This window comes from Arachis hypogaea, chromosome 14 (assembly GCF_003086295.3).
Source record: "Arachis hypogaea cultivar Tifrunner chromosome 14, arahy.Tifrunner.gnm2.J5K5, whole genome shotgun sequence".
In the NCBI taxonomy this organism is placed as follows: domain Eukaryota; kingdom Viridiplantae; phylum Streptophyta; class Magnoliopsida; order Fabales; family Fabaceae; genus Arachis; species Arachis hypogaea.
Window position 1 is genome coordinate 134,343,808 of NC_092049.1, and position 16,682 is coordinate 134,360,489.

General features: G+C 30.5%; 2 protein-coding genes across 2 annotated transcripts; both read right to left on the reverse strand.

Moving 5' to 3' along the window:
• Nucleotides 1–3,419: 3,419 nt before the first annotated feature.
• Nucleotides 3,420–6,019, reverse strand: LOC112744329 (mogroside I-E synthase). Its single transcript, XM_025793917.2, has 2 exons — nucleotides 5,219–6,019; nucleotides 3,420–4,249 (listed from the first exon to the last, which is right to left on the reverse strand). The coding sequence occupies exons 1-2, from the start codon at nucleotides 5,870–5,872 to the stop codon at nucleotides 3,500–3,502; spliced, it is 1,404 nt and encodes a 467-aa protein (XP_025649702.1). The 5' UTR covers nucleotides 5,873–6,019; the 3' UTR covers nucleotides 3,420–3,499.
• Nucleotides 6,020–6,456: 437 nt separating this feature from the next.
• On the reverse strand, nucleotides 6,457–8,835 carry LOC140172962 (mogroside I-E synthase-like). The gene is made up of 2 exons (XM_072215095.1): nucleotides 7,606–8,835; nucleotides 6,457–7,304 (listed from the first exon to the last, which is right to left on the reverse strand). The coding sequence occupies exons 1-2, from the start codon at nucleotides 8,248–8,250 to the stop codon at nucleotides 6,588–6,590; spliced, it is 1,362 nt and encodes a 453-aa protein (XP_072071196.1). The 5' UTR covers nucleotides 8,251–8,835; the 3' UTR covers nucleotides 6,457–6,587.
• Nucleotides 8,836–16,682: the final 7,847 nt, after the last annotated feature.

The window sequence follows — 16,682 nt, forward strand, 5'->3', positions numbered from 1 at the left end:
TTTCCTCCTCTTCAACTCCAAGATCAAGTCATGGTGTAGCTGCCACGCGTGTCGCACCTACCTCAACATGTCATGGACCACACACTTCCTAAATCTCTATGACTGGTACACCCACGTTCTTCGCACTTCACCCACCAGAAGCATCCACCTCCACGTCCTCGATAATAGCATCACATTCAATCCCGATAACGTCCACCATATCCTCAAGATCAAGTTTCACAACTACCCCAAAGGCACGCCTTTCTCCACTCTCCGACAAGCAATATAGATTGATGGACATTAGGACATCATGAGAAGATTCTCCTTCGACATTATTGCAAATTCTCATTTGGAATGGACTTTGAGTGTTTCATTCCTTCTTTCTCAGAGTCCAAGTTGGCAGACAGTTTCGACCTCGCATCCAAGCTATCAGTACAACGAGCAATATCATCATTGCCGCTAATATGAAAACTGAAGCGATTACTGAACATTGATTCAGAGAAGAAGCTGAAGGAAGCAATCAGAGTGGTGGACAATGTGGTTATGGAGATGATAGGGCAGAGGAGGAGGGAGATGGCAACGATGACGACGGGTCTTAACAAATTAGACTTGCTGTCTAGATTCTTAGGATCCATCGAAGACGACAAATACTTGAGAGACATAGTCATTAGTTTCCTAAGTATGAATTGGTTGAGAACAAGTTGAGGATTTTTCTTCTTGTGAACATTGAAGTTGCAGAGTGTGCATTGTGTAGCTTGAAGTTACAGTGTTAAACTGTTAGTGTTATGCGAGATTTGATGAAAATTAGGGGAGAACAGTGTTGTTTCAAGAAAAGAGCAAGGATCCAAGATTTTGAGCATCAATGGTTAGGAGGGTTAAAAATTGGCCTAAAAAACTTAAATGAGTTGCTATCCCTAATTATATGCTTGTGGTGTGAAGGTGTCAAGTAAAAAGTTTGAGACTGAACAGTTAAAGTCGCGATCCAAAGCTAAAGAGTACGCTTAAGAACTCTGGGCACAACTGTTTGGGAATTTAAGCAAAGCTAAATTCGAATCCAAAGGGTTCCCCCAGTCAAGTGCCTGTGGCGTTTATGTATTCGGTGTAATACGGGAAAACAAAACGCTTAGAGTCACAGTTAGGCTCAAAAGGTGCAAAGCAGCAAAAGAAGTTGTGTTCAAGAATCAAGAAGAGCTAAACGAAGAGAATCAATAATATCATCCGGATTCTAGTTCTAAGGGATGCCAATACTTTTGAACTTCAAAGGAAAGTGAGATGTCAAAACTGTTCAGAAGTAAAGAGCTAATAGCCCCATTCAATATTTGAAACTGAGTTTTATTGACAACTCTGAGACCTATTGTATTTTTCTCTTCCAATTGTCCTATTTTATTTTTGGTTGCTTGAGGACAAGCAATAGTTTAAGTTTGGTGTTATGACGAGCGAATATTTTATACACTTTTTAGGTTCATTTTCTTAGTGTTTTCAGTACATTTTATCAAGTTTTAGTATGTTTTAGTAGGTTTTAGTGCAAAATTCACATTTTGGATGCTACTTTGAGTTTTTGTGTGTTTTTTTTATGATTTTAGGTGATTTTTTGGTAAAAATGACAAATTTTGACAAAATCTGATTCAAAAGTAAAGAAAGAATAGCAGATATTGTCAAGTCCTGACCTCTATACATTCAGACGAACATTTTTAGAGTTACAGAGGTCCAATTAACACGTTCTCAACGGCCTTGTAAAAGATCTTTATCCGCCAAGAGAAGTTTATTAATTAATAATTAATAATTTTTTTATATAAAAATCAGTAAATTATTATTAAGTTATATAATAATATTGTATTTTTTTAATATTTTGCAAATAAAATCAAATATTTGTAAATTAATAACGAATAAAATTAAAATTAAAATTAAAACATTTTTAATCTGCAGATAAAATAAAATAAGATTTATATCAAAATTTTAGTCTATAAATAAAATTAAAATAATTAAGTTTAGGGACCAGTAACTTTGTTAAATTTTAGCCAGTATGTAACCATCAAAGAAAAGTGAGCCATTAGATGAAATTTTACACCAATCTCACACTATTAAAATTATCTTAATAACTATTTGATGGCTACAAATCACAAAAATTACTGCTCCCTAACATTCCTCAATTAAAATTGGATTCAAATTCTTTCCCATGATCACCCCTGATATTGAGAGTGAGAACCCCATTAACCATTTTGGATGCATTTCACTCTTTCATTTCATTTTCATATGTGGAAAGCAACAACAGTTCAGGTGGACCCTATTTTGAAACGGAACCTTGATAAGAGAGACCTTACACGAAAATGATTTCATCTCGCGAGAGGAAAGTGATGCACTCGGTCACTAAATTATCTTTTTTATTATTTTATATTTTTTAAAAATAGAATTCACTTTTTCTTTTATTTAAAAAAACACAGGAGGCGAATTTTGAAAGCGCTGAAAGCATATTATTAGTAAGAATTTGCCGGGAGTAAATTTTATGGTGCTTTTGATTTGTTTTTTTATTTTTTATTTTTTTAATATTTTTTATTTTTTTAAATTTTGAGAAAAAAATAAAAATAATAATTTTTTTTTATAAATCTAAAAAATAAAAATATTAAAAATAAATAAAAAATAAAAACGTAAATTAAACAGACCCTTAAAATGTACCATATTCAAAAAAATTAATTAAACTACACATTTTTTCTATAATTCACCTCAAACACAATCATCATATATACAAATTAAAAATGTCTCAAAGCAATTGTCAAAATTTTAAAATAAGCATATCCAAATATGTGAGAATTAAAAACAATAGAACGAGTAAATTTTGATAATAGTCCTGAGATTTACATCATTGTTCAATTAAATTCTTAAAATTCTAATTTTATTACAGTAGTATTTCAAATTGAACTCTGAGTATTATAATGATCTCTAAATTCATTTCCGATAATAATTCGGCTGTAACAATACTAATATGTCATGGCATGCATTGCCAAGGTAGAGTGTACAATTAGTTAAGTTAGTGAAATTACAATTAAAATGCAATTTGGTCTCTCTTTCTCTGTATAGTCTTAATTGATTCCTAATTCTTCTCAACGATCCATTCTTCTTCTTCAAAAATATTAAGAGAATATCACACTTAATGTGATCCAAAGCACAAGCAAAAGTGAAAACTAATAGGAGAAATATTCTCTTAAAAAATATTCTCAATATTAAGATATGATGGGGTTGTTTACCCCAGTTTCCAATCTCCTTTTAGCACTGATTTTGAATTAACCAAAATTAGCCAGAATTTATTTTATTTAACATTTATTAATTATTGTGTTACAGCAATTACTGAATACTAAATGAGATAAGTTCTAGCATTTTTTTTGTCTCTCTAATTTTACTAATTTTTACTGAGTTATTACTCTTGATTTACTAAGAGGATAAAGTTATATTCTTAACTTTCTTCAAATCTATTATAAAATGGTACAAATTACAAGGAACACCACAATTAGTCAACAATATATAATTAAAGAGAAATGGTTGGCTCATGATTTTTTGTTTGCACATGAAATAGACCATTGACAAATTCTATAATATTTTTATTTGAGCTTCCACCTTCACTAACAGCTTCAATAGCCAAATTCTTCCATTGCATAGCATTGATCTTAATCTCTTTGCCCTTCTCATTTTCCATTAATTCTCTAATACAATACTCCAATGCCTCCTTTCTCATAATCTTTTTGTCATCAACCATAGGTCTAATTCCCACTTTCCAAACATCCACAAGATACTTAGCATTTGTTCCTTGGTCTGACCATTGTGGTAAAACAATAACCGGAACTCCTAAACTTAATGCTTCTATTGAAGAGTTCCAACCACAATGTGTTAAAAAACACCCTATAGCTTCATGTGCCAAAACCTTTACTTGAGAGCACCATGTTACTACTAAACCCTTTTCTGAATTCTTTGCAAAATCTTTTGGGAGTTTAGCTTCTTCAGATACTCTAACCACCCATAAAAAATATTTTTGGCTATGTTTCAAACTATATGCTACTTCTTTCATTTGTTCCTCATCAAGTGAAACTAAACTTCCGAATGATACATAAACAACTGAATATTTTGGCTTATTGTCTAGCCATGTTATACATTCTTCGGTCTTGAATTGTGTGATATTATAGTCTTCATCATCTTTGAGTCGTTTGTCCAAAAATATAGACGGTATGTTTGGCCCTATAGTCCTAAAATTGGACCAAATCTTCATTGTCCAATCAGTCACCTAAAAATAATTTTCAATCACTAAGTATTGCATGAAGAGAAAAAAAGTTATTGGAAGAGCAACCCACAAAGAAATGGCTTAATTGATGAAAATTCATGAATTCTAACATACTAACACACAAGAAAGTACATGTGAAAATAGAAATTCACTATTTCTATGTGAGAATTGATTTTTTTTTTCTTTCTATAATTTAAAGGTTTAATTATTTTGTCAGTCCCTATAATTTTACCGAATTTTCAATTAGATTCCTATACTTTTTTTCCTTTTTAATTAGGTCTCTATATTATATCAGATTTGTAACTAAGTCCCTATCGTGACAAAAACATTGGAATTAATGGAATATTCTGTTTAACTATATAGAATATTTAGTCAAGTGTTAGGCATATTCGTTTTGTTTAACAAAATATTCCGTTAATTCCAACGTTTTTGTCACGACAGGGACTTAACTACAAAATCTAATACGGTATAGGGACTCAATCAAAAAAAAAAAAAAGTATAGAGACCTAATTGAAAATTCAATGATGTTATAGAAACCGAAAGAGTAATTAAACATAATTTTAATATTTGAAAATGTAAAATTTTTTCAGTTAAATCTCAAAGTAATCTCTAAAATTAACAAATTGCTGCTTCTTGAGATTACAATTACATTACTCTAGTCCTTTATATTAAAAAAAATGCAGCAAGTTTGTCTTAACCATTTTTTCATTAAATGTGACCTAATGTTGGGAGAGACTAACTTGATGCATTTTTTTTTTTTTTAATCTACCAACAGTCCATCTCTACTTTAAGGTTAACTCAATTTTTTTCCCTTTTTCAGCATTATAATACAAAAAAAGGACACACTTGTTTATTTTGCAGCGATTTTATGAGAATATTTAACAAGAAGTTTAGGATGCTATATCACAATTTAATTTGTGTTATATAAAACACTGAAAACATCTAAAACTTGATGAACTGCTAATTAGTTACCTGTTTTTCCAGCTCGTAGAAGCTATTGCAAAGGACCCAATCAGCTTTGTCAATGTTAGAAAACTGATCCCTTAGCATTTGAAGAAAATCAGGATCTTCCTCATGGTTAAAGAAGAAACAAGGCATTTCACTATATTGAAGCTGTGGCAACATAGGAAGTAACGAAACCTCATGATCATGTCTCAGTTTTCCAATATAGACATGATAGCATATGGCATTTATAGGTAGATTCTGAGTGAGAAAAACAGCACCAACCACACCAAATTTTCTTGCAACATCAAGTGGCCATGTTAAGAATGAATCATAGACTATGCAATCTACAGGGTACCCTGTTCTAGCAAGATTCTCTAGAAGCTCACCAAGATTTTGTGGTCCCACTTGACCAAAACGCTCCAAATAGACTCTTAAATTCAGTGCTTCTCCATGCCTACCATTATCAAATCCATCTGAAATTGTCTCAAGTGAAATTGAATGTGGCAAATTCAGATTATTCTCTATGTTCTTGAAGTAGAATAGGGTGGTGACAAGTGTTACTCTTACACCTTCATGTTGCAAGCGCTTAGAGAATTGAATCATGGGATTCATGTGACCTTGTGCTGGATATGGTAGCACCACACAGTGCATAGTTTCCCTCATGGCTATTCTCTTCTCCATTAATTTTTCCTCTCTGGATTTCAGCTATTCAAGGGTCAACCTATGAATTAGAATACTTAATAATACAGCACAAATGGATAAATTAGTGATAACTTGTAAAACAAGTTAAGTTGGTTTGATATTTAATTAACAGGACTTTATAATCAAAGTTTAATTAAAGCTAAACTGTATTGCTCACTAGTGATATTATTAGTAATTATTATAAGAGTTTAATTTTGATGTTCATACAGTGTAAAATATGTTACTCAATCGTCCAATTACATTCGTTTCTTTGAATTACTATTCACGCAATCAATATAAAAAGTAGTTATTTTTGTTGACATAATGTTACGTAATTGAATATGCATGTAAAATTGTTTTATGCTGTATAAAAATTAGATTCTTATTATAAACCTAATAAATATTTTATTTTCTCTATAAAATAAAATATAATATTGAGTATAGACTATGTTCTGTAAAAATAATTAAGAAATAAATGAACTAATTCTTTTATAGATGATTTAAATGATTTCTAATAAAACTACTAGACATAAGAATTCATAAATATTGCAAGGCTGAACCACGAAACTAATGGACAATGACAGTTTTGGGCAGAAACATTTTCATTGATTTCTCAAAGGAATGAGAGTAGTAATTATCTGACTTTAAAGTGGTACATTATTTGTCAAGGAAACACCACAAGAAATAATTAAATAAGGAGTAGTGGTTGGTTGGTTCAATAACCTTTTAAAGCATTCACAAATTCTATAATATTCTTGTTGGAGCTTCCACCTTCACTAACAGCTTCAATAGCCAAATTCTTCAACTTCAAAGCATTAATCCTAATCTCTCTGCCCTTATCACTTTCCATTAACTCCTTAATACAATCCTCCAATGCTTCCTTCCTCATAATCTTTTTCTCATCAACCACAGGCCTAATCCCCACTTTCCAAACATCAACAAGGTACTTAGCATTTGTAGCTTGATCTGACCATTGAGGCACAGCAATAACAGGAACACCTAAACTCAATGCTTCTAATGTAGAATTCCAACCACAATGTGTTACAAAACACCCAACAGCTTCATGAGACAAAACCTTTAGTTGAGAGCACCATGTCACTACTAAACCCTTTTCTGAATTCTTTGCAAAATCTTTTGGGAGTTTTGCTTCTTCTGAGGCTCTAACTACCCATAAGAAGTTTCTACCACTATCTCTCAAACCATAAGCTACTTCTCTTATTTGTTCTTCCTCTAGTGGAACCAAACTTCCGAATGATACGTATAGAACCGACCCTTTTGCCTTCTTGTCTAGCCAATCCATACATTCTTCGCTCTTGAATTGTGTCACACCATATTCTTCATCATCTTTAAGGCCTTTGTCTAAGAACATTGATGGTATGCTTGGTCCTATAGTCCTGAATTTTGGCCAAATCTTTGTTGTCCAATCAATTACCTACGAGCAATTTTCAATCACCAATCATCACAGATTGAAAAAACATATATGAAGGTGAAAACTCATATGCAGTTGTAACATTTTTTATGAACAAAACAGTAACTAAAAGAGTAGTAATCAATCAAGAACTGTTAAATAGGATAACTAAATCAATTAAAAACTCAATTTGCAAATCTAAAACTAGTAAACTCATAACTTGAAAATTGGAAAGGTTCAATTAATATAGGGTTCTGCAAGAAGGGAGCAGAAATGAGAACACCAAATAAATAAGTAGTTGTGTAAAGCTGCATAAATTAATTACCTCTTTCTCCATCTCATAGAAAGCATTACAAAGCACCCAATCAGCCTCATGAATGTTAGAAAACTGTTCGACAAGCATCTCAAGAAAAGCAGGATCTTCTTGATAGCTAAGGAAGAAAGAAGGCATGTCCCCATGTTGAAGCTTTGGTAACATAGGAATCAAAATCTCATCCTCAGTAAGTGGGGCCCTAAGCTTTCCAATATGAACATGATAGTAAACACTATTCACAGGCATATTCTGAGTAAGATAACAAGCACCAACTATACCAAATTTCTTAGCAACATCAAGAGCCCAAGGCATGAATGAATCATAGATTATGCAATCTACAGGGTACCCTGAAATAGCACACTTCTCTACAACCTCACTTAAAGTTTGTGACCCTCTTTGAGCGAAAACTTCATTATAGACACTGAGTTTAAGTCCCTCACCATGTCTTCCATTGTCAAACCCATCTGAGATTGTCTCAAAGGACATTGAAGGTGGGAAATTCTCCAAGCTTTTGCCGTAGAATAGTGTGGTGACAAGTGTCACTTTTACACCCTCATGTTGCAAACGCTTGGAGAATTGAATCATGGGGTTTATGTGTCCTTGTGCAGGGTATGCTAGCACCACACAGTGCACTGCTTTGCCATTTTCCTTCTCCATTTTCTTTCTTCACACTCACTAACTCACTCTTTTTGTTCTTCTCCTTTTGCCTTTGACCTCTTTGGGATTTTGGGCTATTGGGTTATCCTTAAATATAATATGCATCAGTTAGAGTACTGAGTCAAATTGTATACTTTCAAATTTAATTAACATCAGGAAAAAGAAAATTTAGTTTCTTTTCAAAGAAAAAAAGAAAAGTTGAAGTTTACAACTTTAATCTTTTATTAAAAAAATCAAGATTTTGATAATTGAACCGATAAAACTCGAGATTAAATGGTTTAAAGTTTTAACTAAAGTTAAATTTGGATCAATTATGCTATATACCTAATTTATTTTAGTAATCAATTTTAATTAAGTTGGTATAATAATTTATTGGCACAAAAAATATTATTTAAAAAAAGAACGAGAATCGTAAGAAGAAGAAGAAAAAAACAAAGACTTGGTCAATATATTTTACACTAATTATTGTCATAGTCTTTAGTCTTTACCCGATTTATTGTCAATATATTTTACACTAATCTAGATCGGCAAAATATCCATTTTCGATTAATCCTATTGAACCAATTGATTTGGTTTGATTCTCGCAACACTGGAAAAAAAAAAAGGAATATTTAAGTATAGGTATAATACAAATGGACAAATTATGTGACGCAACATCTGACGCAAATTACGGGGGGAAACATATGATTAACTAAAAGAAAGAGTAATTAATGATTTCATATGTGCATGTCATTTTCACATGGATATGTATTGTATTTTGTAATTGACTTCAATAACGCTTTCTCTTTTTCTCCTTGGAATTTTTAATTTATGGATAAATAAATGGATTTATGCTATTATTTTGGTGAGTACAGCTCTTCCATTATTATCCGCTTCGAATAAAAGTAGACTGTAGAACAATATTGAAAAAATTTTGATATAATAGTCAGTTATTGAATTTTGTAATATTTTTTTAAATTATTTGGGCATATTATCAAGACACGAGAGACGTATATACAGGGACGGACTCAAGAGAACGAGTGGTGGTCTTGATCCAACAAATTTTAAACTCATATATTATTATAATAGATGTATATATAGAGTAAAATTTAATAACGTAATAACAATAAAAAAGAATTAATATTTTTTATGTATTAAAATTTAAATTTTTTTACATATATTTATATTATTTGTATTTTTTATTTAATTTAAAGTTTTTTTTATATTTATTTTTTAAATTAATTTTAACTTCTATAATCATATAAAAAATACTTTAATATTATTTATAATAATATTATTTTTTTAGTTGGTAATTTAGTTATTTTTTATTATTTTTCTATTACTTTTTACTCTTATTATTATATAAAAATACTTTAGAACATAACAAAATTGTTAGTGAGATTAATTTATATTAATTTATGTCATATTTTATAATGATATAAAACATAAAAATTTAATTTGTGGCAATAAATACTTACTAAAATAAATTAATTAACAAAATATATAATTATACATTTGATTATACAAAATTTTAATTATACTTATTATTAAATATATAACATTATATTTGATTATACAAAATTTTAATTTTTGACCCTTTCATAGTTAGATTCCTAAATCTGTCCTTACATATATATTGCCTCGTCCCAAAATCTTAAAAAATATCATAAAATTTAATAATTGAATATTACATTATAATTTTATTTATATCTAAAAAAGTAAACGGAACAATAAACTCACAACAAAAAGGAGCTAGAATAAATTAAATATTTATTCGTATGTTAGGAAATTTATTTATTTATTTGATCATATTCATGGTTATCACTAGCTACTTCGCTCAACCTCAAAAAATTTGGTCAACATAGATGGGCTAGACAACTTGGATTTAATATTATATTTGTGTTGTCAGCAGATAGAGTTTGAATACATTTTGAGTTCTAATTTGCATACATGGAACTGCTGGCGTATACTATATGACATAATTATTAGAATATATATAGTAATAGTATTTGATTACAATCAATATTATTTTAACATATTAAGTGGTCGATCATATATACGTGCGTCTAAATATATTTTTTTGCTGTGTCATATGATTCAAAGCTTCTGCATATTTTGTTTCGGCTATATATATAATATATCTCACTAGATGATTCTTTCTTGTTTGTCTTATCTTTTGAAAAAAGTTTATTCATACATGGAAAATGCAGAATAGATTACTGAGACAAAGAAAGGCCAGTTTCATACACATCATAAGTTGAGCATATCTATGCACGCCAAAATTTTTGTGGCTTTGTCTCATTTATAATTTACCTTGTGGAATTTATTCACCATAATAATTTCAACAACAAAGCTACAACGGAGTGTTGATGTAATTATTATTATTGGTATATTATAATAGTGGTGGATATATAGTGGTAGTGCTGGTGATCTGATAATAGTGATGAGGATGGAGATGGTTTAATTTAATAAAGGATGAGGATATATATTGAAAAAAGAACTAGGAGTAAAATTAGAATTCCAAATATGAAGAGTAAAAAATATTTTTATCCGAATATTAAAAAGAAGATAAAAGCGAGTTAATTTAAGATCAAATGAGTTAAAGTGTATAATAAAACAAACAAATTATAATATTAACTAATTTACACAAGTTTATCATCCTTAATTATTTAATCAATTTTACTTTTATTTAAAATCTCATCATGTTGAATGCTCTTCAAAGATTCCACAACATTTTTATGAGAACTTCCACACTCACCTCTAACAATATCATTTACTTACCTCTTTTTCCAGCTCATAAGAAAATGTATGACAAAGGATCCAGTCAGGTTTCTTCAATAATTGAAGAAAAGCAGGATCTTCTTCATAGTTAAAGAATAAATAGGGCAATAAAGGCCTGTCCCCATATCATTAAGTTTTGGCTTCCAATGTATGTGCACATCGTAGTCAATGCTATTCACAGCCAAATTGAGTTAGAAAAGCAGCAACAAGTCACCATCTATGCCAAATTATTGGGCCAAATTAAAGGCCCACATCATGGTGAACCATATATTATGCAATTTTATGGGCCTGACCCATTATAATATTACAAGAGTAATACTAAGTAACCAATTTTTCTTTCAGTTATACTTGAAAAAAAAATAGGAGGAGACATTGGACTCGGGCGCTTCAATGGTACTAGGGGCTTGTTTAGGTGAGCTTTTAAGAAAAGATCTTTTTTCGAATTATTTTTTTTTAAAAGATCTTATAGAGAAGTAAAAGTAATTTTGTGTTTAGATATCTCGTGTAAAAAGGTTTTTTTATCAATCAATTATGTTTGGGTATAACAATATAAAAATATTTTGATTTAATTACTCTGTTGGTCCCTATAGTTTCGTGAAATTTTCAATTAAGTCCTTATACTTTTTTTCCTTTCAATTGGGTCCCTATACGTTAATTTTTTTTTTCAATTTAGTCCCTACCGTCATAAAACCGTTTGAAATAACAAATATTCCATCAAAAAATCGAATATTCTCATAATTTAGTTAAAAAACCTAATTAAAAATATCTCTATTTTTTTAAAATACCAAAAATACCCTTTATATTTTGTCCCCCAAAATCAGAGAACTCTAACTACCCCTAAGTTATTCTCTTAAGTTCCCAATTAGATTTCTCTTCCTTTCGCACTTTGCTACCGTCTTCCATGGCGTCGTCGTCGTCCGTCGCTGGGTGGCCGTCGTCCCTCTGCGTCGCCCACGGGTGCTCTGTTCTGCTCCGCTTGTCCGCCTTGCCTATTGCATCCCCTCGTCCCGCCTTGCCTCACCGCGCCTCAGGTGCCTTGTCTCGAATTGCCGCTTCTCGACTCTGTTTTGTTGTCTGGACTGGTTCTGCAACAGCAGGTGATTATTGAATTTTGTTTTAGTTTTTCAACTGTTGGATCGGAGGAGATGAACCAGGTGGCATGTGGGAAGGAAACCAGTCAGATGACTTTCATTTGTTTGAATTGCAAAGATCGGGAGTAGAATGAATATGTGGGTTTCTGTCAGCGTTGGGTAATAATTCTTCTCAATAATGTCTCCTTCCCACTACACTAAGAACGGGAGAAATGTTATGCTTAAAACAACTAGTAGTCAAACGGCATCCTCTCCCGATTCTAATGCTTCAGGTACAATGTTGAGAAATCTTGATTGTTAAATACCTCTAATTTTGCTTATGCTTATTTTTGGTTGCTGCTTGTATGTAATTTGACTTTATTTGATTAGGTAACTAGCATCCTGAATGACAAGAAAAATCAATTGATCTAGTTGTGAAGCTTAGTTTGTTAAAATTAATTTTGATTGTGTTAAAAATTTTGATTATGAGTTCTGATTATGTATTTTATCTGTAATTAATTGATTATGTTAGAAATAAGAAAAGAGGTGAGATTGGAGATAATGTATTTGATTAAATACCTTTGAGAGAGTTGAATTAATTATGAGTTCTGATTATGTATTTTATCTATTATTAATTGATTATGAGTGTAATTGATTATGAGTTGAATTGATTATGAGTTCTGATTATGCCTTTGAAAAGAAACCCTCACTCCTGCATTCTTCTTGCTGTATGTGTGTGCACTGGTAATATCTTGTTTCAACGAATAATATGTGGTAGGTGTATTCATAAAGTATCTTTGAAAACCCTTTTTTTCCTCTGTTCAGATGATATATGGGGAATGAAATAGGAAATTAAATTTACACTTTCATCACCCCCAAAAGAATTAATTCATAACTATGTATCTCCTGCATGAACTGCTCATTGTTGAATGTCGAGTATGTTGTTAAAGTTATTAACCTTTTCACAATCACAGGTTATGTGAAATATGTGGTGAGACTGCAAAAAATATTTCAGAATCACAGGTTATCAATTATTCATTTATAGAAGAGTGGAACAAAAGTAGGTTCATCGACGGTGGTAATAGTACCTCAACCAGCTTCTTTGGAAGATGCTGGCGTGGATAGCCATTCTGTAACTTTTTTATGGCATGCTTGGTCATAGCTTTTGTTCTGTCATGGTTCTTCTGTGTGTTCTAGAAAGAGAGTTAGACACTGTGATGAGTTCTTCATTGTTTCTGGCGCACATACTTTGGAAGGGGTGTTAACCTTGTCCAAATTTTCATATCTCAAGGTTTGTGCCTGAAGCTTCAATGTACAAAAAATGTTACCAGCTAGGAACTCACGGCCAAATGGTTTCATTATATGAGATTCCACGGATTTGATGTGTGTCTTCTCTTCTTAGATATATAGATTGTTCATACAGAGAGATTACTTTAAGGGTCCAAAAAAGAAAGAGTAAAAAAGTTATTTGTGGTGGTTTAGATGTTGTGTTAGAATTTAGTATCTAATTTGTTGAAAAAAAAATGCAAACAAACAGTAATACTTTCTTCTCTTGGTTCCTTTATTTTAATAAATTCTTTATCTTGTTGTATTGTATAAAATTTGATTTGTTATATTTTTGGGGATAATTTTGACAATTTATTTTATATATATTTATTATTATTATTTCTGTTTCATTTTATTCAATCCTTTTTTTTAGTTGTTCTTAAGATAAGATATTTTGAAAGTTAAAAAAAAAAAAGAGAAGGTATTTTTGGTATAATTTATATATAAATAAGCAAAAGAATGATAGTGACAAAATAAAAAGAATTATAGGAATATTTTTTTGTTGTTGTAGAATCATTGAATAAGGATTATATGAATATCTTTCATTGAATATTTATAGTTTTATCGAATTTTCAATTAGGTCCCTATACTTTTTTTCTTTTCAATTGGGTCCCTAAGGGTATACAAGTAATTTCACAATTCACTAACATTTTTTTTAACGTTTAACGTTAATAAGGACTAAATTGAAAAAAAAATTAACGTATAGGGACCCAATTGAAAGGAAAAAAAGTATAGGGACCTAATTGAAAATTTCGCGAAACTATAGGGACCAACAGAGTAATTAAACCAAATATTTTTTTGTTTATTTATTACATGAAAAATATCTTTTTTTTTTAAGGAAAAAAGATCTTTTAAAAAAGATGTAAATTACAGCTTCTCAAAAAAAATCTTTTTTTTTTTTAATTTTACTAGTGCTTTTACTTTTACTATTAAAAATTTGTCAAACACGTTAAAAAATAAAAAAAGATCTTTTTTCGATCTTTTTTTAACAAAATAATGACACCCAAACATGCACTAGGTCTAACTTCCAGGTCAACCAATTTCAGAAGATCTATCCGTCGAGATGGTTTAGGTCATGTTGCATCTTGACCCGCTCGGTCTAGCCCAAAAAAAAAAAAAACCTTTTTTAGTTAATATTAACTATTTTTTTTTAAATTATTTTATTTATTTTAAATTTTTAAATTATAAATTTTTAACTTTAAATATTACATTATATACCTAAACACTAAAATTAATTATCGACTATATTATGTATCCAACAACATTACATACTAAAATTAGCTGTTAATATAAAATACATATTAAAATATAAATATATATTAAAAATAAATTAAATCATATATATATTTATACATAAATATATTAATGATTAATTTTAGTAAAATATACAAATAATATTTTTAAATTAATTAATATTCATTAACTAAAATTAGATACTTATACTTTTTTTCCATTACAATGTTTATGTAACAACTATGAAGAAGGTGACATGAGACAATTTGCCATCCTAATCATTACTTTCGATAACAGAAATGATTTTACTTCAAATATATTCACTTAATAGCGTTATTTTGTCATATTTGTAATTTTAAGAAAAAAAAATATTATTATCTTTTAGAATGATTTTTTTCAGCACTTAAATTTATTTAGGCCAATTTTAGTACTTTACTATATATATATATATATATATATATATATATATATATATATAGAGTAAGAATTAGTTTAGCTGAGTCATTATGTCATGTCATCACGTCGTTAATGAAAAATGGGTTAGGGACTAATATGGTGCACTTTTTTCAATTTCAGGGACGTAATTAGTAAAATTGAAATTTCAGGGACGATTTTAATACACGACGCCAATCTTAGAGACTATTTTGGGATTTAACTCGAATAACTTAATATAGTTTTGGGATGTAGATTAGGTCTAAACGAATAGTTAAACTCTAAAATAGCCTTTGAGATTATTAAAATGCACCATATGATAGTCTTTGACCCTTTTTCGTTAACGGCGTGCTGACGTACACTGTTAGTGACATATGTCACTTCATAATTTGGATACGTGTAATAATAGTATGATGAAGGATCGCTTAGTGACATGTGGTATGTTGACATTTTAGAACTGATGAGAGGTTCAAGCGCCGCCGTCTGACAAACGTCGCTAACAGAACTTCGCCAAGAGGTCGTTGAAGTATACGGGTGGGTCAACGACCTTCATGAAGACGAAGAACAAGCTGGTAAGTAGTTTGCTAATGTTTGTTAATTATTACTTGAATTAATTATTTCTTGAATTAATTATCTATTTTCTGGATTGACTTTTCTTATTAATTTATTTTAATCATGTAAGATTTAATTCATGGCAACTATATGTGATTAGACCATAATTCCTTAGACCTTTCTAGTCTCCTCTAAAATTCATCAACAGCCAATTCCTTGGTCAATTAATTCCAATTAGGGGGTGAAGTTCAATTCTAGTTTATATGCCGCAGAAATTCTAATTACCCAAATAAAAGAGGATTATATGTCACGTATTCCGTTAAATCCAAATAATCAAAATTTAGGAGAATTTGTTTTCAAACTGTTGTTCAAGTAAAGAGCTTTTCCAAGTTATACAAGAATGCAATTAGAAAGAGGGTCATACTTCCGTTCCACCCAAATTCACAAAATAAAGAGCAAAAACAATTCTTGAAATATAAATCAAAACATGAATTAAAATAGAAAAACAATAAAATCAATCCATACAATAGACAGAGCTCCTAACCTTAACAGTGGAGGTTTAGTTGCTCATGATTCAAAGTGAAAATAAAGATTATAAATTGTGAATTGGAATAATGTTGTGTTGGAATCCCCCTGTTGGAATCTCCTTTTACATCTAATCCTAATTAATTTAAAATCTATCTTCTAAAACTAAAATAATATCTTTTCCTATTTTAAAATAAAAATTAAAGTTTAAATCAAAATTAATTAAAGCAATCAGCATGTCTTCAATTGATGGATGGAGACCACTTGCTTTGTAGAGTCCACGCCTAACTTGGAGTGGGCATAACCATTCTTATGTGAATCTCCCTTGAGTCTCTGCTATCCCCTGGCTCTAGTCTGTGTTTTTGGGCCGAAAACTGGGTTAAAACTCAGCCTAAAATCGCCCCTAGCATTTTCTGCGAATTCTGCACGTGGTGCATGTCACGCGTACGCGTCAGGTACGCGCACATGTCGCTGAGCAACTTCGCTTTTCATGCGTACGCGTCACTCCTCGCTAGTCAGCTTCTTGGTTTCTTT

Bases quoted from the DNA above. Each gene is read 5' to 3' on its own strand.
- LOC112744329 (XM_025793917.2), bottom strand. From the start codon at position 5,872: ATGGAGAAGAGAATAGCCATGAGGGAAACTATGCACTGTGTGGTGCTA. The intron at 4,250-5,218 runs GTAACTAATTAG...AATTATTTTTAG, and splicing joins TCTACGAGCTGGAAAAACAG to GTGACTGATTGGACAATGAA.
- LOC140172962 (XM_072215095.1), bottom strand. From the start codon at position 8,250: ATGGAGAAGGAAAATGGCAAAGCAGTGCACTGTGTGGTGCTAGCATAC. The intron at 7,305-7,605 runs GTAATTAATTTA...AATTGCTCGTAG, and splicing joins TCTATGAGATGGAGAAAGAG to GTAATTGATTGGACAACAAA.